Here is a 23,213-nt window from a genome sequence, read left to right on the forward strand (position 1 = left end):
AAACCTGTGTCTGCTCATGCTTATGTCTAGGTTTAGTCCTTTGTTCTCAATCAAACTGTGATTTGGGGTTTTATATATATATGAATTATGGTTTCCCTGACATCTGGCTTTCAAGTATAAGAAATCCCTAGATTACACAATATTGGAACTAGCACTGCAAAGGACTTAATGAGGCCAGCTAATCTAATTCTTCTGTTCTTGCCCCAGCTTCTCATATAGATGGTTTTTCACCTCTTTTTGAACAATTATAGTACAGGAATACTCTATACTTTAGCCATTCCATTTGGAGACTCTACCTCTTAGAAGTTCTTCCTGATATAAACTCTGCCCTGTAATAACTTCCCATTGGTACTTTTGCCCTCTTGGAACCATATACTGAACAAGTTTTGTCATTTTCTCATATAATATTTTTCAACTTTTTGAGGCCAACATTATCCTTCCTCACCCTGTCCAACGTCATCATATTTTTTTTTCTTTTAAGAGCTCTTAATTCTCAAATGTGTTCTTTCTAGAATGTGTGATTCCTAGGCTTTTCAGTGCTAATCCCTTCATCTGCTTGTTTTCTAGTTTTTATATTTTTTCTTAAAATCTAATGCCTAAAATTGAACATCAGTAAATTGTTTAAAGCATTTTCCTTTTTTGATGCTTCTAAATCAGAAGAAGCAAAATGCTTGAAGTTTCTGGATTAGGTAGCTATACAATCTGTCAATATACTTGCATATAAAAGGGAACGATACAAGAATCCCCAAATATTTGTTGTTTCAGAATCAAGTTTTATTCAGTTATTTTAACTCTCTGATTTAATGCTGTTTGTAAAATCTGTACATGTATGGTTCTGCAAGTATATACATTTGTCAAAAATCATTGATATCTACACATAAAAATTTGTGAATTATAATGTATATAAGTTATACCTCAATAAAGTTGATTTAAGAAACAAACTAAACATGTACAAAGTTCTCATTCCAGACAAATACATTTCCCTTCTAAAGGGATAGGCACATGAAAGGAAAATTGAGGGCTTGTGGCCATTTAACAATTATATATCCAATTAGGTTACGTAAGCAGCTCCCAACCCCTAATCTTAGGAAGATTTGTGTAGGAACACTTTGGCTATAGCCATGGTTCTATACAAATGTCCTATTTATTATAATCTGTGTGAGGCCATGGGACAGAAAGCTATTAGGCAGAAGCTCAAAGGAGAACCCCTGATTACTATTCCCAGGGTAATTGAGTTCTCATGACCAAATGGTCAGGACTCACAGAAGCTCCATTTAGGCACCAAATGACTTGGGAACATAAGCAGAGTGACCACATCCTCTAATTATCATCACATGGATGTGATAGATTCTAGACAAATTAGCCATGTATTTTTGGAGCCCTTTCTATGTGCATAGTACTGTGCTAACTAGGCTCAATGAAAAGTACAAAATAGTTTAAAAAAAAAATCAGGGGGCCTGGGTGGCTCAGTGATTGAGCATTTGTCTTTGACTCAAGTCATGATCTGGGATCCTGGGATCGAGTTCCACATCGGGCTCCCCGCAGGGAGCTTGCTTCTCCCTCTGCTTATGTATCTGCCTCTTTCTATGTTCTCTCATGACTAAATAAATCTTAAAAAAAAAAAAAAAACAACCCTATAGGATAGTCTTGATAATGGCATAACATTGTGAATATACTTAATGCCACTGAATTGCACACTAAGAATGGTTAAAATAGTAATTTTTATATTATGTATTTTTTTTACCATAATGAAAAATGAACCTGCAAAGCCATTGAGAGATCCAGGTGTGATCCAATAATAAACTAATATCTACTAAGCACCCTGCTTCAGTTTTCTTCAATCTTTATTGCTCAAGTGCCCTCTTCTCTTCCTGTAACTGTGGAACTAGCCTTTTTTCTTGTCAAGGGGAATTTAAAGAACTCTGGGCCTGTAGCCCAGTGGCATGTCACCCTTGCTGCTGGTCCAGTTTTGTTTCTCCCTTCTACCTTATTCCCTATGGTTTTTACTCTGGATACCTAAAAACTGGATTGTAAAGGATTAGATCAGATCAATCAGATTTATTACCTATTTGACCTTAAGAATGTTGTTTGACAACAATGTGCTTTATAAAATTGTGGGACGACTAAATGAGATAATGTCTTTTACTTCCCATCTTGTTTCCTTTCACTGACCCCCAACTGCACTCCTGCCTTTGTCCTTCCCTTATAGGATTCCCTCTTTGGCTTTTCTTTTTTTTAAAGGTTTTATTTTTTCATTCATGAGAGACAGAGAGAGAGGCAGAGACATAGAGGGAGAAGTAGGCTCCTTGCAGGGACTCTGATGCGGGACTCGATTCCCAGGCCTGGGTTCACGACCTGAGCTGAAGGCAGATGCTCAACCAGGGTTACCTGAGCCACCCAGTCATCTCCCTCTTTGGCTTCTTGCTTAGAGTTTTACTTCTGCCACCACTGTTACCTTTAGACATTTTAGTACTATAGTCTCTAGAGTCCCTCTCCTATTGTTGAATCCCATGATATCAACATCCTACTTTCCTACTCTGTTTATCACCTACTCTAGGTCAATATAATCCTGGACTCTGTCTGTATATAGTAGTCTTTGTATGTTTCTGAGCTTTTCTGTGTGTATTATTTATTGGCTATGATTAAGAATTATAGATTACATACTTTTGGACTTAAAAACCAGGATAGCTCAGTGTTACCTGGATTGACCAAGATCCAAGATTAGAGGCTAGCCTTAAAAGATAGCTAGAATTGCGAGAGTCAGGAATATAATAAAGGAAAATAACTGCAGTTTTGGCAATAACTTCTTAAAGAAACCCATAGCTTTTTTGGCACATTAATAAAACCATACAACGACTAGCAAGACTCTCCAAAGGAGAGCATTTTTATTGATGTAAATAGATTTGCATGGATTTTTTCAATGTATTATGTTGCTTGATAAAGAGGATGCTGGTTATACAAGTGTCCACAATAAGCATTCAAGGGAAAACTGCATTCTACTTGACCAACATTAACTTAATAAATTACTCTTTTTTTTTTTTTTTTTTTTTTTCAGAATCTTAGATGCTCCTACAACTGCTCATTAAGATTCAATTATTTTTTCAGGAAGATAAAGGGCCCTAACTCAGTATTTTTAAAAATGAAATTCATAGGCATATTCTTAGTCTTTTGAGAATTCTTTTCCTTTAAAAAAGGGAAGAGTCTTTATATTACTTTACAGAAACACTAGTGTCTTTCCTGTATGGTTTAACTCTTTGATAAAGGGATGCTGAGAATATATAGGAGGGGCCAAAGTATAAAATGTCAAGAAGGGAGTTTGAAGATTGTCAAATGTGGGAGACCCAGACAGAGGAAAGCAACATAAGCAAATCAGAAGCACAAAGGGGAGGTTGGTAGGTATATGGGAGGAGACTTCTGAGCCACTATCATCAGGAAGTTGGTTTCCTGTACTCTGCAGTAAGGTGGTAGTTAGATGGTTTGGCCCAGCATAAAGAACCAAAGACACGGTGAACAAGTCTGAATGGAATCTAGTTTGGCATTCTTAGACAGTGACTGACAACTGGCACTGGTTTGCTGCTTAATTATAATTGTGTCATTGATCTTCTTTAAATTCGATATTTATGAAGCAGAATTTGAAGATATGGGCAAAGTTTGGGCTTCACACCAAGAAAAATAGGGGAAGAAAAGGCAAGTCTGTATAACTGAGGGACGGTTGTTGATCCCAGGAGAGGGACTGGTCTACCCTCTGCCTTATCTCCATGTCCACATTTAAGCAAGCTTCCACATGTCGGTGATTAAGTATTCAAGTGTGGGCTACTCCTCAGGGTGAGACAGACCTCATCAAGTATTGGTGATATCAGTGATAAGGGAGCATCAGTGATCTCAGGCTTCATTTTGTCTTGTGGTCCTTTCTCAATTATACCAAAAGATTTTTGTGAAAAAATATTTAAATTATTTTTAAATTTTTATTTATTTAAAAAGAAGAGGGAAGCCTGGGTGGCTCAGTGGTTGAGCGTCTGCCTTTGACTCAGGGCGTGATCCCAGAGTCCAGGATCGAGTTCTGCATCGGGCTCTCTGCAAGGAGCCTGCTTCTCCCTCTGCCCATGGCTCTGTCTCTCTCTGTGTCTCTCATGAGTAAATAAATAAAATCTTTAAAAAATAAGAAAAAGAGTCATAGAACTGAATATCCAACCTTTTTAAGAAGGAGTATCAAAAATATTTCTCTGAGGCGATGAGATGAAACAGGGTATAGAAATGACAATAAGTCTAGCAGGCTCCATCATCTTGATGGAATTACTTGGGGACTGAGAGAGAGGAGGAGACATGTTGGGTTTTTTTCCGTCTACCCCTCAGCTCATCAAGAAGTGGAGGCTGATGGTAACACCTGTGATTTATCTGCTAGCACAAACTTTCAGGCAAAAATGGAAAGTGTTGGGGGTGTCCCAAATGGAAACAGTGATAGAAATTCAGTGTCATGGGGCACCTGGGTAGATCAGTAGTTGAGCGTCTGCCTTTGGCTCAGGTCGTGATCCCAAGATCCTGGGCTCGAGTCCCACATTGGGCTCCCTATAGGGAGCCTGCTTCTCTATGTCTCTGCCTCTCTCTGTGTCACTCATGAATAAATAATTTTTTTAAAAAATCTTAAAATTCAGTGTCAAATCCCGGTAGGCTGGAACTGGAGAGTACTATGCTAAGCAAAATAAGTCAATCAGAAAGAAAATTACCATATGGTTTCACTCATGTGGAATATAAGAAACAGCTCAGAGGTTCATAGGGGAAGGGAGGGAAAACTGGGAAAAAATCAGAGGGAGACAAAACATGGGAGACTCTTAACTACAGGAGATTGAGGGTTGCTGGAAGGAAGGTGCTGGGGGTGATTGGGTAATGGGCATTAAGGAGGACACTTTAATGAACACTGGGTGTTATATGCAACTGATGAATTACTGAACTCTATATCTGAAGCTAATATAACTATATATTGGCTAATTGAATTTAAATTTAAAAAAAGAAATCCCAACAGGTTGGGTATTATTAGTGTTGGCACTTATGCTTCTGTGGGTTGGAAAAAGAAAGCTAACATTAAAAAGTTTATTATATGAGGAAAAGAAAAACAATGAATGACTAGGAGAGATCTAATGTTTTAATGCCCAAGAATTTTCAAGCGTCATAGGAAAAGGTTTAATATGCTTTTTAGAAAAGAAAGATGGGAGCTAAGCTTTCTTGAGAAGATCATGACTTGTTCTATTTTTCTCCTCACACTCTACAGACCCTATCTCATTTTAGCCTCACTTCAACTCCCTGAGGTATATTATCCTTATTTGAGAGATGAGAATATTGACACCTGGAGAATTTGAGTAATTTGTCCAAGGGCACACAGTGCTGGGATTTAAACACAGGACATCTGTCCAAAGGTTGTGCCCTTAATCCCATTGTGTGGACTTGCAGTATCACTTGGGAACTCATTAGACATGCAAATTCTCAGGCTTCACCTAAAGTCTACTGAATCAGAAACTCTGGGTGTGGGACCCAGCGGTCCATGCTTTAATAAGTCCTCTGGGTGATTCTGGTGTGCACTCACATGCAGGAATCACTGTTGTACTTGTCTCTGACAGAAATGTTCAGAAGAAAACTGATAAAGGACTTGTTTAGGGGTTGTGTTAGAGATTGCAAGATAGCAGGGGAGAATACAGGAATGAAGCGATACCATGAAAGGTCTACCAGTGAAAAGGTACATACTTGGTGTATGAGAAGGGAAGGAATGTCAGTAAGGCTGATAGGAAGCAACTGTGGGGAAAAAATCAGCTGTGTTGTTACATGTTCTTTAAGATGGTTGGAGTTAAGTGTAATATCTAATGCAGTGTAAGTTAAGAGGGAATCAAGTGCTTGAGGATTAAACTTGAATTATTTCACAGTCATTGTAAGAGTGGGATTTAGCTGGGATCAAAGAGGGATTCTCTTCCTTTTTTCTATGAATTAAAACAACAACAACAAAAAAAAAAACCTAGGAGTGCCTCGGTGGCTCAGTTGGTTAAACATCCAGCTCTTGTTTTTGGCTAAGGTCCTAATCTCAGCATCGTGGGATCAAGCCTCATGTTGGGCTCTGCACTCAGCATGTAGTCTGCATAAGGCTCTCTGTCTCTCTCTCTCCACCCCCTTCCCCATATGCACATGCTCTCTCTCAGATGAATTAATCTTCAAAAACAAATAAAAACCCTGGCCTATATATTGATGTGATGGTGGTCACTTGGGTTTTATACGTTTATTAGAATTTATCATACTGTACCCTTAAAATGGGTGCATATTATTGTATGTAAATTCTGTCTACATTTTATTTAAAAATTCCCATTGTTCCTGTGGCAAGTAATTGAGTTCCCATCCCTGGTGGTGTTTGAGCTGAGGTTCAGTAACCACTTGTGAGAAATGTAGTGGGGCTTCACCTCTGAGAGGAAAATCATTCCTTCTACCCAGAGGTTCTATGTGTCACAAGTGCTATTGTGTCAGCACAGGTGTTGCCTTTTTTTGTAGATTGCTTTATTAATATCTTTGATCTGGAACATCTTAACTTGTCATGATTTTAAAATGTATTAAAGTGTACAGGTGTGAAGCTCAGGACAGTAAATTCATTCAGTGCTCCCTACTGCATATCACAAGTAGAAAGTTTTAATGACAGATCAAACCAAATTGTGTTCTCATTTTTAAAATGTAATCATTTGTATTTATTGGATCCAGGGCATTTTATTCCTAAGGCAAATTTGCCTGTTTTAAATCTTTGACTCTTCAAAGAAGATAAGGAGGTTTTTTGTTTGGTTTTGTTTTTTTTATCATCAACTTCTACATGTAAATGCTTATTTGGATTTTTCTTCTCTTACAAAGTAGATTCATTTGGAGAATAATATGTATGTTTGAATTTTAGTGTGAAATGCTTTCTCCTATAAAGGTGCCACCCTTTTATTATCTAATAAGTCCCCCTCTTTTTTTATGTATACAAGTGAATTTGTACTTTCAACATAGTTTATCAGACGCTATTAATGAAGCACTATTCAGACTGCAAGGCTACAGTACACGGGATCCTGATTACAGGAATTAAAATAGTGTGTATTGGCTGACTGCTGCTCCCCAGCAGGAACGCTCACTCATAATTCCTTTGCATCTAGTCTCAGCAGGAGAAGATTGACAGCATTGAAGACCATGTCAACAGAGCTGCTGTGAATGTTGAAGAGGGAACCAAAAACTTGGGGAAGGTAAGATTCTGCTCCTGCTGACAAATCAATGGTACTCTGGCTCCCAGGAATCTCTAGTATTAACCCAATTGATCTGCTCTCTTTAATGTGGAGGGAACCAGCAATTAAGGAAATAAGGAACAAATGACACATAGGTAGTGCAAGAAATCAATGACTGTTGTAATATTCTACTCTAAGATCCACTCTGTTGGGAGAGAAATTTTTTAGGGAATAAACCAAAGCCCTGCTATAAGGCATTTTGGTGTTATAAGGGAGCATTTGTAGAGGTTCAGATAGTGAAGTAGAGAGTGTTGGCGGAATCCAGTTGGGGCAAAAGTGTAAGGATGTGACGGCATGTGTGGAGTGCGACCGTCTATTTTCCATAGAATATTGCTTTTAGCCCCAGGTATACAGCACAGAATAATCTCTATGCAATGTAAAAGCTTTGGGGTATCTATAGTAGCTGAAACTGTTTAAATAAGCTTCCTAGATAGTTAGTAGATTGATTGTTTTGCAAGTAAAATCAATTGGCAGTAGTCTGCTTTTTATAGCTCATTTCTCTAAGTTCTGAGACCAGAAGCAATTGTAGTACCTGTGGAATACACCACTCCCCCCACTCCCCAATCTCTAAGGTTAATTATGTACCAAGAGTTAAAGAGGCATTGCCAGGAGTAATGAGAGGAAAATGCACATCACCACAGGCAGATATTCTCAACTCAATTTCTAAATTGAATTTTTTATTTTTTTTATTTTTTTTTTTTTACAGGCTGCAAAATACAAGCTGGCAACTCTGCCTGTGGCAGGTGCACTCATCGGAGGAGTGGTGGGGGGTCCGATTGGCCTCCTTGCAGGCTTCAAAGTGGCAGGAATTGCAGCTGCACTTGGTGGTGGGGTGTTGGGCTTCACAGGTGGAAAATTGATACAAAGAAAGAAACAGAAAATGATGGAGAAGCTCACTTCCAGCTGTCCAGACCTTCCCAGCCAAACTGACAAAAAATGCAGTTAAAAACCAAACTTTAGTATTATTGGCGCCAACATGTCTATTCTAATGAGGACTTTTGCTGCTGTTGGACACTCAGCTTTTGGAACATGATTCTATCAAGATAGTGGCTGTAGATGCTCAAGTGGGATTGAACTGTGATGAGTGGATGTATTTTGTTGTTTGCTGGAGTGTTAACAGAGATGTTAGAGATTGAGGAGCCTGGACTGAGGGTGAGCTACGTTGTCAGGTAAAGTTTAAAGACTGCCAAGGAGCAGATTTTCTGCCTGGAAATGTGAAAAATGAATTTATAATATTGATAAGGACTCGAAATGTGTGGACATGATGTTTATTCCATAACCCTGACTTGGAGACCCAAAGGCTGAGTGTATTATAAGCATGCTTATTTATCTCCTAAATATAGGAGGTTATTTAGGCCTGTTAACAAAGAAAAGAATGGGGAGTTCAGGAGCCTTTCTTATCAAATAAGGAAATCAGGATCTGGTGAGGGGCAGGGGTGAACTACATAGTGGAATCCATTTGGTGAACCCTCTTGTGGCTTGGTCCACCTGTATTTTCTGATGAGGGACACTAATCATGTAAGAAAATGTAAGAAGTGTAAGAAGGTGCACTTCTCTTTGAGATATCTTAGTTTGTGACACAAGCTTCTCCTCTGAACTCTTCCTTCTGTCTCTTTAAATAAAGAACACAGACTCTCGAGTGATAGGAGACTATTGAGCCAGTCACTAAACTTGCTCTGTCAGCCTGTCTATTTAACACCTCAAAGATCTAGTGCCCTCTGCCTTCCCTCCCTTGTAATTCTGACTCAGGGGGTGATTCTACCCATATGTACTGAGGACTTGTCTCATAATCTGCTTTCTTGTATTGTCTCCCATCTCTGTTCATCCTTTCCTGTAACCTCTAGGTTAAAGAGAGAAAGAAAAGAAGAGAAATCTCCAAATATTTCCAACACTGTTAGAGTTTGAGATAAAGAATAAGCAGAGGGTAAGGGCGATACCAGACCATTTCTTGGGACGTCTTACAATTTCAAGAGACTGATGTGCCTGCCACACAGGGAATCTCTGACCCTAAGACTTTTCAGCTGGCCCTTGGGGGAGCTAAGAACTAGCTTTCTACCTCACTTCTGTTACTACCATCTTTTTCCCCAGGCTTTGCTGTCTCCTGTGCTTTATTTTACTTTTCACAGCTGTTACTTCTTCCTAAGAATGGCATTCTTGCTCGGCTTTTCTCACACTCAAGATGATAGACAAAGCCTGTTGCCAAGATTGGTCCTGATGAAGGATTTGTGGTGCTAATCCCAACACTTGACATTGACAGCAAGCATGGCTCAGCCCAATGCAGTGTGTATCTCAAATAGCAAAAAGGTTTTAATTTTTTGAAAAAGAATTGAAAATAATAGGTAGCCTCATCCTGTACCCCCCAATTCATTTGAAATAGGAGGGAACCACCTTTTGCCTTAATCATTACTATTTTCTGGGGGCAGAAGAATGGATACCTATACCACAAAATGTGTGAGCTCAGGAGCCCCAATAGTCCTCAGGTGGCTGAGTGGTTTATTACTTCTCTCTTGCTGAGTTTACTCTTGATAATTTTTATTGTTTGTTTGCTACCTTTTACTTCTTTCTCTAATCTAGACAGACCTCTCTCACACTTTTTTCTTTTGACTCATCAATGAATTCTAATGAAGAGAAAGCACCATTTTTTACTGCCATCAAATAACTGGAAAATATCAAGTATTGCTATCTGCTGACTTGTATCTTCAGTAGAATGCCAAGAAGGAAGTGCTTTGAATAAGCGTTAGATTCTGATCCAGTATTTGATACTGGGTATCCGTAAGGTTGGGATAATTGCTTTGGAGCTCCACCTCTTTAAATATTTTCTGATTCTTGCTGTCCCTTTAACACAGGGTATTCAGACCAGAGTGAGGACCAGACTCACCCAGGTTGCTTAACTTCAGCCCCATAGGTAACTCTAACAATAGCCAATCTGGCCTGGTCAAAAAATTGATAAAATTTTTAAATTTTATGCCATATAAATTTAAATTTTAAATTTATAAAATTATAAATTTAAGGTATTAGTTACATCAGGATTCAGCTGTATCATTGAATTCTATAATTTCTAAGTGTTTTGGCTTTCAGCGTGGCCCAGTCTTCATGGCTCCATATCATTCCCACTCTGCCAGCCCACAATTGGCTACACTTTTTAGCCCATCATCTTTTTTTTTTTTAAAGATTTATTTATTTTAGAGAGAAAGAGCATGAGTGGAAGGGGCAGAAGGAGAGGGAGAGAGTCTTAAGCAGACTCTGAGCTGAGCATGGAGCCTGATGTGGGGCTCAATCCTGAAATCATGACAGCCAAACCAAGAGTTGGACACTTAACTGCCTATGCCAGCCAGGTGCCTCTTAGTCCATCCACCATCTTATTGGCACTAGGGACTCATTATCCTGTCAGGCTAGTTTTACACTGAGAACTAGAGAAGAGAATAGGCCTATAATTGAAGCTTATATTTTGTTTGGGGATTTATTTTCTACCAGCCAGTTTGGGACACCACTGTATGTGCTCATATAAGCCTTTGATTTTTACTAATCAGGATTGGAATATCAGGAGCAGTCTTTATTTATGCTCAGGTAAACCACAGTCCTTTTACAAAGTCTTATCATTTAAAATTATTTAGAAATTGTATCTAATTTCCCCATAATAGAACATAATAGCTAACTTTTTGTAGAAATTTCTTGAAGTGTTTAATCAACTATAAATGATATACCTATAAAGTGTTTAGAGGTATGAATTAGTTAATATGATGCAGAAGCCAATCTTAAACTGAATTTAATGCCCTAGGTATCAGATTAAATTCATCTTTTCTGTGATTCATGTCTTATTTTTACTAGATTCAGATTAGAAGATAAGGGTCACTTTGATTAAGTTCTTAAAAATTATAGTGGTATAAACTTCCAGTTATAAAATGAAGTCACAGAGGTGGAAAATACAGATTAGGGGGAGAAAATATATAGAAGTTCATTTGAATAAATGCAATGCTCCTAAAGACTTTTTTTTTGTTTTTCTAAAGACTTTATGATCTAATAATACGAGAATTTCTCCCTAGAGACCTTGAAACTTTGTGGTTGTAACCCACGGTAAAAAATGCATTTACATCAGAACTCAGCATATGAATAATGGAACAATACCATTATGTGTAGTGTTCTCTGATGTTTTTTATTTCAGTTTTTAAAATATGGCTGGTTGCAACCTACCTATTGATTTCATAATCTACCAATGGGTTGTGACTCTTAGTTTGAAAAGAAGAAAACACCCTATGGAGGAACTGGTATTTATTGAATATCTTCTCTTTTCCAGGCACTTCACTAGGCATTATATAGGTACGGAAACTGAGTCTCAAAGAAGTTAAGTGACTTGAAAAGGGTTATTCAGCTGTAAAAGGTTGAAACCAGAGGAATGTTAACCAAGTCTCTTGAACTACAAAAATTTCAGTTACTCTCATACTTCTGTGTATAAAACTGATTCATTCATCCTGCTTCACCTAAACACCAGTATATTCTATAAGGCAGGCTTGCTGTGAAATTTCATGTGCCAACAATTTGTGGATTTTTTGTTTGTTTTTTGTTTTATCTTTTGTCATGAAGTGTCCTGCAGCCTCAAAGTTTTTAATAGTGGCTGATGCACAGTTACCTAGCTGAATTTGGTCCTTAGACTGTAAAATTAAAAATGTTTCTATCCCATCTACGCATCCTACAAATTTCCTTGTATTCCGTGAGTTATAGCCATCTTTTCAGTGTTTTTTTTATATATTAAAAATGAACTCTACTGTTTTAAAAATCTATCATAACTCATAGAATCAAATGATTACTGTCTTTTAAAATGGTACCCTTGGGAAGCCATGTACTTACTGCAGTGATGCTATATTACTTAGAACATGTTTGAAACTTTTCTTTTGGAATTGGCTCCAAAGACATTTTGCAAACCACATAGAAAAGCCATCTCAGCATTTTATTAGTCACGGATTACACTCCCTTGTCCTTATGACCTCTCCTCTCTTCCTTTCTCAGTTTTGCTTTTCTTCTGCTGGCTTAGTTCTCCTACCCACCTTTGCTGGAGCCAATAACCCAGAAAGCGGGTATGCTGGCCAGAGTTCCTGGAGCAAGAACTTTTAGTTTATATTGAAGCTGAATGTTATAAAGGGAGAATCCTACAAGTCCCAAAACCTTTGTCTGTGGGCTGCTTGTAAATGTCATAAGTAGTTTGCACAGGAGTAAGGACTGAAATGTTGATAATATCAATCACAAGAAGGTGAGGAATCTGGAAATAGAAGTATGTAATGTGCAGCATTTCTCTCCAGTGAAGAACAGAAACCAAACCAAGCCATGCTTTTTGTTAACTTAAAACTGAAAGGTGTTTCTCAGGGTCCCCTTTGCCCTTCATTGCTGCCACATAACATCTGGGAGGAAGGATGATGAAAAGCCTGGGGAAAAGGTTCTCTTGTGAAATGGACAAGTTCTTCTCTTGTGTTAAAGTACAATGTAGCTTTGCTCTCAGATACTTAGGAATATTAGACAATGTTCTTAGAATCAGAAGACTAATAAAAGGTAGGACATCTTCCCCATGAGCCTAAATTAATGTAAACAATTCAGGTTCTGTTTGTGTTTTTAACATTTCATTTTGTTTGTAACAGGTGGTTCTTGGTATTTATATTCGTTAATTTGACACCATTTTACAGAGAAACTTCTTTGGTATTATAAACAGTCAGTGGAAAAAGATGCATATTATTTTTCACATTACTACCCTCAAAGAAATTATTTATTTCCAGAGATAAGAAATATATCTGTGTAAATTCAAAAAAGAAATAAATTGAATAAAAAAAATAAATTGAATAAAAATGATTTGCCCAAGATCAAAGCTAGTTAGCACAACAGCTAGAATTATACCAAGGTCTAAGAAAAAAAAAAAAAAAAAGCCAAAACCCTCAAAGTAATTTAACTGAGGTTTTGTTATGCTATATCAAGTTGCATGCTGAGGCTTATGGTCTTTCAGACCAGCTTAAATTCCAGATCAGGCAATAGCTATAGTGAAAAGAAAATAGGATGGGGGATCAGGAGATCAGAGTGCTAATTTTGGCTTTGTCTCTCCCATGCTAAGCTTTTTCTTAGTGTGGCTGCCTTCCTTCCCCTGTTCCAGCCAGGGATTCGCTAACTGTAAAGCCCAGCAGTTAGCAGCTTGACACTCTCCATTCTTCATATCTAGTCTCTCACTGGGTCCTGTCAATTGTACTTTGAATGTTAGTTGTATCCACTTCTAAATATATTCATGGTCATCACTCTAGTAAATGACTGTATTACCTCATTCCCCCTACCTCATTTTCCCCAACTTTAAGCCATTCCTCACTTCACTGCCACGGGAATGAGAACCAGGTCCCTCTTCCATTTTTCTGCTGAAATAATTTCCAGTGGTTCTCCCTTGAATACTCAATAACGTTCAAACCCCTTAGGTTGGCCTTCACAGCTTTCCTTATTCTGGCCTTAGCTTTCTCTCTTCAAACTCAACTACTCACCATCTGACAGTGCCACTGAGAATCAGACATTCCATAAAAATGATTTTAAGGTTTTTAAAAGTTACAAACTGGTAATAAAATGTTTACATTTGTTCAGATGAAAATTCTGTAATACTGCATTTTACACAACTAGTCAGCCTGAAAGTTAAGGAAAATCTTTTGTCCCCCCAGAAGAAATTATATCCAATTTAACCTCCGAAACAATGTCAGTCTTGTCACCTGTGCATCCGATAGCCAGAGCATGGGGACTTTTCTTCAGCAGCATAGATACTCCAGCCTTGAATGGACCATTGTCTAGCTCCTGTGAGAAACTTGACTAATAAATATTTGAGAAGAACAACTCAAGATACATGTTATTCATACATTTCTCAAGTACTTGAGATTTTCTTGTATTATGGTTAATCATGAAAAAAAAATGTTTACCTGGACTTCATTAATTAAACACCCTAAGATATTTTCCATTTTATTGTTAAACCCTTGTTGTTAGCAAGGGTCAGCACAAGAAAAGGCCCAATGGTGAGAATTTCTACAAATTCTGTAAAGCTTACTGAATTCATTATGTTGTTGAGTGGTGCTTGTATAAGGAAACACGCAATAAATTCATTCAACAAACAGTGAATTGAATGCCTGTTGTGTGTTTAGTGCCAGGGCCATACATAGAAAAATGTTAGACCCAGAGAATCTACCCTCGTAAACCATTCAAGCTAATGAATTCTGATACATAAAGCAAATAAATCATGGTAACATGTGGTAAGTACCTTATAAGAGGAATGAACAAAGTAAGATAAGGCACCGAAGATGAAGTGGTTTGCTGCCTGGAATAAAAGGGGAAGGCTTGGTGGGACCTGTGCTATTGGAGCAGTACCTGAAAGAAGGTTTTGCCTGACTGAAGACAGAGTTGTGGGCTCTGGGGTGGCAGAGGAATTGCACGTACAAAGGGTTGAAAACATGAAAGAGGATAGCGTGCTCAGAGAAAAACCAAGGAATTAGATGTTGAGAGTGGTGAAGCCGGTAGTTTGGAAATAGAGACTAAGGTGGTTATGTATGTTTTTAATCTAATAATTCTTTGTTCAAAGGAATCAATGTGTTGCTTTGCATCAGATAAGACTTAGAATCCTCAGAGTTCTTCCTTTTAAGGCCTTCCTTGCCTGGGAAGTTAGTAAACCTCACCTTTGCCGGAGTTCTTGGTATGTTTGGCATATTTGTTTTCCTTTCCCACATGCAAGAAGTGATTTGTGCTTTCTTGTCTCTCTGCTGTGAGATCCTCTGCTTCATACTGAATGCCTGCTTTCTTCCTGTCCTGCTATTTATTCCATAAATATTTATTGAAAGCCCACTGAGAAAATAGTCATGAAATTTACCTGTTGGTGGCCAAGACTTTCATGGTCCAGTTTTCCATTTCTACAGGAGTATTTCTTAACCACTGCAATTCATTGGCTTCATTCACTTGTGGCAAATTCTGCAGTTTTATAAATTCATAGCTATAAACTTCTCATTTGTAGTGGTATGATCTCCCCAACTAGACTGTAAGCTTCTTTCAGGGCAGGGACTATATCATCTACTTCTTGGAATATTTTTTGGAATGAAATACATTGATGAGAAAGGGAAAATAAATACACCTCCCAAGAGTGACTTCTAGGTAATGAATGATGGGGTCCTAGCTTGGGTGTTGTACCATCTTTCAGGGATATATATGGATATGTGAAAAAGCCTTCCAAGACATTTCAAACCTTTGCTCAATACTCACTTTTATATATTAACATAGGACTGAATGATGCAACAGAAGAAATCTGGAAAATACCTCCAGGACTTGGGAGCCATGAATTGAAAATTTCAGAATTTGGAGGTAAAGCTATTTCTATTTTTCCAACTAAGAGTCATGACTTAAAGAGGATATAGGATCTGAATCACTGAAGAAATTGTTTGGAAAAGTTGGGTTTATCTTCAATCTTCCATAGGATTGATGGGGTCAGTATAGTAGGGACCCAAGAAGGATTTAGGATCTGATGGCCTACTATTAAAACGGAAGTAGCAGCAGGAATTTAATTGCTCTGTGAGGCAGGCAGGGAGACTAGAATTAAGAAAGTGCAGGGCTGAAGTGAAGGGGTAGGCATGTGACGGGATTTTGACCCAAGGTCTCCAGTACCCAAGTTCACGTACTTTTCCCACCAAACAGCTTTTCAGCGAGTTGACAAGAATGAAAAGGAATAAAGTGCTTGGCACTTACTAAGTTTATTCATGGACGTTAGTTCCCTTTCTTTCCTTACTAGGTTTAAGTGTTCATTACAAATTGCTACCTGTTATTTGCGTTGGGGTGAGGGTGAACAACTCAAGACTTCTTAGCCTTCACGTACTTGAATTTCCCCTTCCCTGTTGATACCTTGGCCTGTCTTACAGGGGTGTCATGAAGATGAAAACAATTAGTACATGTTAAGTGTCCAGGATGGAGGCTGGTTCATATTAAATGTACAAATGTTAGGAGGCTACTGTTATGGTAATTGTTACTATTTTTTCCTAAAGTTTAAAGGAACAGCACATTAATGAGAAAGCATCATGGACCTATGAGAATCTTGTTAGGAAGACCTCTAAAATGAGTGGAGACTTGATAGAAACACCAAGAATTCTGAAAATAACTTTTTCAAAAAAGGCTTGTTATTAAGAATATGGTATAATGATGACAGGTGACTGGGGGGGGGGGGGAGAGTAAATCTTTTTTTTTCTCTGATAAGAAGATACCCAAACATGAAAATGTATTAACAGGTCCAGGTAGGAATAGGGTGATGATACATCCCAGCTAGTCTGGGACGATCTTGATTTACATCTTTTGTCCTGGTGCAGTTATTACTAATGCTTCCTTTCACTCTCAAATATCTTAGTTTGGATGAAAAAAATTACATGGTCACCCTAGTTATAAGAGCAACGAAAATAAGTGCAGAGTTTGTTCTCTCCCTCCCCCTCAAAAAAAGCATCTGTGTTAAAAGAATTTGTTTCTAGGCTTGGGCAAATATCATCCTCCTAAGGTTAGTGGGAACTTGTAAATGTGATTGTAAAGCACTACCACTAATTTCTGAGGGACCAGAAAATAAAAAAGTGCCAGAATACTGAGCGTGGGCAGAAGGCTAAAATTTAAGGGGTAAAGTTCTATTTCAAAAGCCATGGACCAGGGAATTTACCTTGTAATCTAGAAAAATTCTGAAATAGACTGTCAAAACAATATGTTAAATCAGAAAGCCATGTTCTTTATGAAGATATGAAGAATGGGTCCGTCAGGATAGATGCTCTATCCTATTTCCCTCTGTGTGTAGCCAGGGAGGATGCATTTGGGGCAGTGGTGAGGGCAGGAAAACAATCATAGTATCAGGCTTCCCAGACTGATCGAATCCTGTGTCATGTGCAAATTTACATATGACATCAGAGGAGTTGCCATGCAGCTTTCTCCCTGTCACCCATCCCAGTAAGTAAAATGAAGCACAGCACAGACAGGGCAATTACACGATCTACTGGAGTGGCCCAGAGCTGGAAACAACAGGGCAGCAATTCCTAGCAGTGCTTTGCTACTACAGTCAGACTTTCTTATGATTTATTTCTTTGAGAGAGAGAGAGAGGGCAGGAGGGGCAGAGCGAGAGAAGCCTCAAGCAGCCTCCCCACTGAGCATGGAGCCCCAGGCGGGACTCGATCCCACCACCTGAGCCAAAAACCAAGAGACGTTTAACTGAGCCACCCATGCGTCCCTGCAGTAACATGTTAATAGAGAAAAATGACAGCCTCTACTAATTCTCCTGGAGCAGAGTCCATTCTAGGGACAGTGATATTTTCCTATCCTTTCTTCATTTATGATGTAATTTGCCCCCCCCCCCATAAGAATTATTGATCTTACAGTGCTCTCGATTGCTGGGAATACAAAGGTAGAGGAGTTCCTGCATCTGTGGCATTCACGTGGTGTAAGAAAAACAGATACATGTTCCCAACTGTGTATTAGACTGAGTCCTCTAAAATACATCAATAAAGGGCTGTGGGACCACAAAGGGTGATAACTGTCCTGGGCACTGAACGATGAATAGACAGAATTTGTTAGGCAAGGGAAGAAGGAAGGGGGCATTTTAGAAAAGCAGTTTCTAGGCTGCACTTTTCTTCCTCCTCTCCAAAACCCACTGTCTAAGGGCAGGTCAGTCCTTCCCCGGCGTGCTCTGAGGGCGAGCCTGGACACAAACTAAAGGCCAGGTTTGAGCTATCAGCATCTGGATTCATATAGCTTCCTATTCTGATTCAAGTACGATTAAATCTAAAAAATAAAAACTGGAAAAGCTTGTAACTGGTCATCTGGGTTCAGAGTAAAAGGTTCACATTATATTTATGACATATGACAAATTGAATTAGTAAAAAGTCTAAAATATAGAATATTTTATAAATATAGTTTTATTACTTGTAAATACATACAAAAATTCAAACACAGCTAAAAAACAGTTGCCAAGCAGAGGTCCTATCCAACCTGTTTTAATGAACACATAAACGGTTATAATCAGCATAAAACCATTTAAGTCCTGAAACAACTGTCTTCAGGGTCTTTAAATATTGGGCTTAAAAATTGATAACTGTTTTATTCTTACCACCTATTTAAATCTTTTCCCCAAGTATAGATTACTAACATTTCAGTTTGGTTTGTGAGATGTTTTATCTAGAAAAATAGCTAAAGCCATTAACTCTAGTTATTTTGAAAACTGGAATATTGAGAGTTCCCTTCCAGTCTTCCTCAGGATTTCCAGTGCTAACAGCACTTAAAACTTCCAGCAGCTCTTTGGGATACCGCAGTTTGGTCCAAAGAGCCCTAAAATTATTTAATGTGGCAAGATTGTTTTTACTTCTCACTTTTGCTTTTTTGTTTAATGTTAACTTCATTTTAGCCCCGCTAGATTAGGTCTTCTTGTCAGGGAAAAAAATAAAAGTTGAGTTCTGCTTTTCTTAATTGTTTATGTGTGTGTGTTTTTCTAGAAGAGAAAGGGATGACCAGGGGTTTTCTTAATTGTTAATCCATTACACTCCTTCATCTATTCTTTTTACCCTCAGGTTTTTCTATTTTTTTAATGCCTTCTTGGCAACTTTAGCACTTTCTGCAAGGTTAAGCTCCTTGGGCTTTAGTATTTCAACAGTTTTATATTTCACTCTCTTTTTTGGCCCTTATCTTGCCAGTTTTTCCTTCGTCTGTACATGATCTTGACAACTTCATCATGGAGCTTGACGAGATGCTTTAGATGCCTATTCTCTAGCTTCTTCTCCAGGTTCACTTAACTGTTTAAAACTTGTTTAGAATTTCATCTAAAGAAGTTTTCATCCTTTTATGGTCCCCCTCACTACTAGACCAATTTTTGAAAAACTTGAAAAGGCTGGCAAGCAGAGGGACTGCTTCTAGGTTGGGTTTTGCAGCTCAACTGTTCTTCAGTCTTGCATTCTCTCTCTCTTCACAGCTGAGGAGCCTGAAGCCCAAAGTAGACTGGATAAATGAGAAGACTTACACCTGTGACATTCTCTGGTGCATGGTTCGGAGGGAAGAAGTCTGAATTGTGAGTCCTAGGTTCCTGGACATTCTCTCTGTACGTCCAGCTGGTGACAAATCCCTATGGAATCTGCAGCTTTGTTATGTTGTATCTGTTCCTCTCCATTTCTTAGTTCTGACCGTTCTCTCTCGGGTGCTGGACCTATTTTATCATATCTAGACCTGCTGCCAGAGTATTCTTTCTCAAACTTAAATATGAACATACTTCCTGGCTTAAAAATCTGTAAGTGGATCTCTGCTGCCCCTAAGACACAGTACAGACCTATTAGCTTGGCATTCAAGGCCTGCAGTCAGCTCCCATTCTTTCTCTAACTTCCTTTCTCATTTTCTTAGCCACAGGCCTCCTGCTCACTCCACCCTCACTAGCCCTATAGCAAAAACTTATTTTCTCTAATACATTTTGGTGTTTTGCACTTGAGCTTTTTTTTTTTTTTCTTTTATAAAACTGGGCACCCAGTCCTGCTGAGCACATAGCCCTTGAGGGGTACAGAAATTACCCACAATATCACTTTGCATCTCACTCATTCAGTAAACATTTGAGTCCCACTATGCATAAAAGCTAAATAATGCAGCCTCAAATCTATTTTAGCAGCCATTCAGTTATCTTCGATCACATTGAACATGTGTTCCTTGAGGCCTTTTTCATAATAACTACTCTCAAGTCAGCTCTCTGCAATCCAATATTTGAATGTTATCTTTTGTTTATAATATTTTAAAAGCCAATTACAGGATTATAAATTTATTCCAGTTAATTGCAAATGCTGCTTTTGCTGTTGTGTGCTGCCTTGTTGAAGGTTTATGAATTTTCATTCTAACTGCCTCAGATGTGGTCCATCCTCTGACCTGAAGACTACAACTTGGATTTCAGAGTTATTGATTAAAAGCAATGAATTAAACAGAACTAAAACCCAACCTTGAGGAAGCTCTGTCCTGCTTTTCTAATTAACAGTCTAGTAAGATATATTAAACATGCCCCTTATCACCTTATTAACATTTATTATTCTGAATGAAATGATGGGTAAGTCATGCATAACTAAGAACTCTAGGCTGATTTTTTAAAAATAACAATCATTAAATATGCATTATAAATATTCACTTTATTTTAAAAGAAATGGAAGATGTTACATATATTACACACTACATATAATGGCACATGTCAGCCTTTTAAGCTTAAAAATAATCTTTCCCCAAACTGGGATTGACTTAGACTCCAAGTATAAAATGACTCTTGGCCTATAGCACCAACCCAGGCCCAGAGGAAAGCCAATTTTGAACCTGTCTGTCCTCTGGCATTGGGCTTCCTGATATGACACTGAGGGTCCTCTCCCTCTGGTTTTGTTCCCTGGCAGTATTGAGGCCTGGCACAGGGACCCATTTGACTATACACTGCAGGCCTGGGAAATCAGGGAATCTAGAGGGGGTAGGGTCCTCTAACAATTTTACAATGGAAAAAAATTAAGAACGTTATGTGCCTTACTGTCGTTGATCTATACAACTATAACAAGACTCTACAAGATAGAAGAAGATTAGAATTAATGAAATACAATTTCTCTGCTGGTTTTTGTCTTTGGAAATTAATGTGTCATGATAGGAGGAGCCTTAAAAGTCATCTGGTTCAATACTGGTAACCTCCACTAGTATCTCAAATTTAGGTTTAATTCAAAGTTTTAAATGCCATCCATATGCCATTTTGTTAGACAAACACATAGAAATTTAATAACACTTTTCATTTTCTTTTTCTTAATTCATAAGGACAATTCCTGCCAAATGTTCTGGCTTATGGCTCTCCTCCTCTTCATAGTATGTTTAAGTTACATATTAAGAATCCAAAAAATACCACTATGGAATTTTCATAAGCAATATCCGACCAATCAGTAAAACACAGTACGCAGTGTGAAAATTTTAATTTATTCCCCTCCCAAGTATCCAGAATATATACCCTCTTAACTTTGAGAAATGTGACAATGAAAATACCAGCAAGATTGATTGGTTGTATATAAAGAAAAGCACATACTACACAGGAGACACCCCTAAGTCCTCCCTAACCTAGTAGTGCAAGTTAATGGTATGTTTCTGGCAATGTCACCTTTCATTTGATTTATAAAAATTTTACAGGACAGATTTAAAGCAAAGATAGGCCTCTGATTTTTATTTTTATTTTTTTTATCCCTAACAGGTTTTTAAAAAGAGGCTATATTAAATGACAATGCATTTTGAGTCAGGGGGAGGAAAAACAAATTAAAAACCCAAAACTTCTTTCAGTTTATTCAAAATAAAAATACACATAGAATTATGAAAATATAGGTTTACTATTTCCACCACGTAAGTTGATGCTGCTGTTTGAAAGGCTTGCAAATTGTTTTTCAAGTTTTTAAAGCTCATCTCGATCCCTCAATAAAGTATACCTATATTCGCTGGGTGCTAATTTCTGGAAGGAGCTCTCAGGTGGACTGCTTGCTACATCTTGGACTTGCTACAAAAGAAAGAATAAAACATTTTATATCAATATATTTTATGGAGTTACACTGTTTTAATAAGTATCAGATGAATGGTAGTTTTGTAATTATTTGCTTAATAAAGATGTTGTGACAAACACCAGAGTTAAGTTTGAAATCTTGCTTTCCCCATTCAGTTGCTCTTACTAAATATTCTCCAGGGCAAGGTTGCCACAAAGCCCTTACCTATGGACCTGTGGACAGCTCCTGAGGTGTAGTGGAAGGCAACAAAATACCTGACACCTAAGTGCTTTCCTAGACTCTTTTGTAGAGGTAGCACAACTGTGATTAATTTGGTCCAAACTCTTAAAAACTGACTACAAAGAGGATTAAAGGCACCAACTCTGTAAATAGAGCTTTCATTTAGCAATTACCTGGATACCAGAAATTGGTTGACATAAGGAGGAAAATAAACATTTCCATACTGCAAGAAATTAATTTCTGTAGTATTTTACTTGTGCACCAACGGTAGACAAAAATACACAGCAGAACTCTGAGAGTGACTTCTAAGAATTTCAAAGAAAAGTTGTAAGTAGTCAGTCTCTCCTTTATCTCCACACTGTGAGCAACTCAAGAACAAACATGTTGTCATTGTTTTAATATCCCCCAGTTAACATAGGCACATAGTACCTGTGGTACATACCACGGACATGGCTCATTCCCATTATAATGAAAAAGCAGAGTCTGCACATTTCCCATTTTATTTTTTCATGTTCCCCTTCCCCAATACATTTTTTATTTGTATTTTTACTGAGATATATGTTTGGTTTAAGCCATAATTATTTTGCTATAAAATATAAGAAACTCATTGTCTAATGGAGTAGTTGAAGTAAATTAGGATAATAATGGTAAGTAACATCTTTTCCTAACCTGATAAAATATTAAGCAGGCCTACTTTCCTAAAGGAAATAATCGCCTCTAGGTGACTGCCAACAAACTGCTTCTATAGCTGCCTAATTATCAAAGAAAAACCTGACCTCAAACTTCAGGAAAAGCATGTCACTGGATTCTAAAAGGGAACTCTCAACAATGAACTTAATTGGACTCTTCAGAAAAAACTGACTTAGCTTTTCTTTTAATATGTGGAGGTTCTTGGGCAAAACAGTGAAGTTCTGGGCATATGGGCATAAGTTTTGTTACATATCATCTTTCCTCTTAGTATATACTGGTAATAGACATGATCTAACTCAATAATGCATCAAAATGCAACATTTAGGGGTGTTTAACAAAGCAGGAACATAGAAATTATTTGTAACAAGTTACAAAGTAGAACTAGTCAAATTTTTAGGCTAAAATTTACATAAAAAGCAAGAACAAAAATTTCATATAAATAGTTGTGAGGCATTCTACATCTCAAATGAAAAGCTGCATTAAACCTTTTTT

General features: G+C 37.8%; 2 protein-coding genes across 9 annotated transcripts in view; one reads left to right on the forward strand and one right to left on the reverse strand.

Moving 5' to 3' along the window:
• STX17 (syntaxin 17) overlaps window positions 1-20,420 on the forward strand; it is a 71,804-nt gene extending 51,384 nt beyond the window's left edge. For 3 of the 5 annotated variants that reach the window (XM_038552937.1, XM_038552938.1, XM_038552939.1), the window contains exons 7-8: window positions 7,155-7,241; window positions 7,987-14,402. In XM_038552937.1, the coding sequence (XP_038408865.1) occupies window positions 7,155-7,241; window positions 7,987-8,226 (327 nt within the window). In that variant the 3' untranslated portion in view covers window positions 8,227-14,402. Of the gene's footprint in view, window positions 1-7,154; window positions 7,242-7,986; window positions 14,403-15,548; window positions 15,630-19,246 lie in introns of those variants that run through there. The other 2 variants (XR_005367055.1, XR_005367054.1) reach the window with 2 other exon arrangements.
• Window positions 20,414-23,213, reverse strand: part of ERP44 (endoplasmic reticulum protein 44) — a 94,380-nt gene continuing 91,580 nt past the window's right edge. For 3 of the 4 annotated variants that reach the window (XM_038552933.1, XM_038552934.1, XM_038552935.1), the window contains exon 12: window positions 20,414-21,808. In XM_038552933.1, the coding sequence (XP_038408861.1) occupies window positions 21,707-21,808 (102 nt within the window). In that variant the 3' untranslated portion in view covers window positions 20,414-21,706. The remainder of the gene's footprint in view (window positions 21,809-23,213) is intronic. The other variant, XM_038552936.1, reaches the window with a different exon arrangement.

The sequence above is a fragment of the Canis lupus genome, chromosome 11 (genome assembly GCF_011100685.1).
Source record: "Canis lupus familiaris isolate Mischka breed German Shepherd chromosome 11, alternate assembly UU_Cfam_GSD_1.0, whole genome shotgun sequence".
NCBI classification, from domain to species: Eukaryota; Metazoa; Chordata; class Mammalia; order Carnivora; family Canidae; genus Canis; species Canis lupus.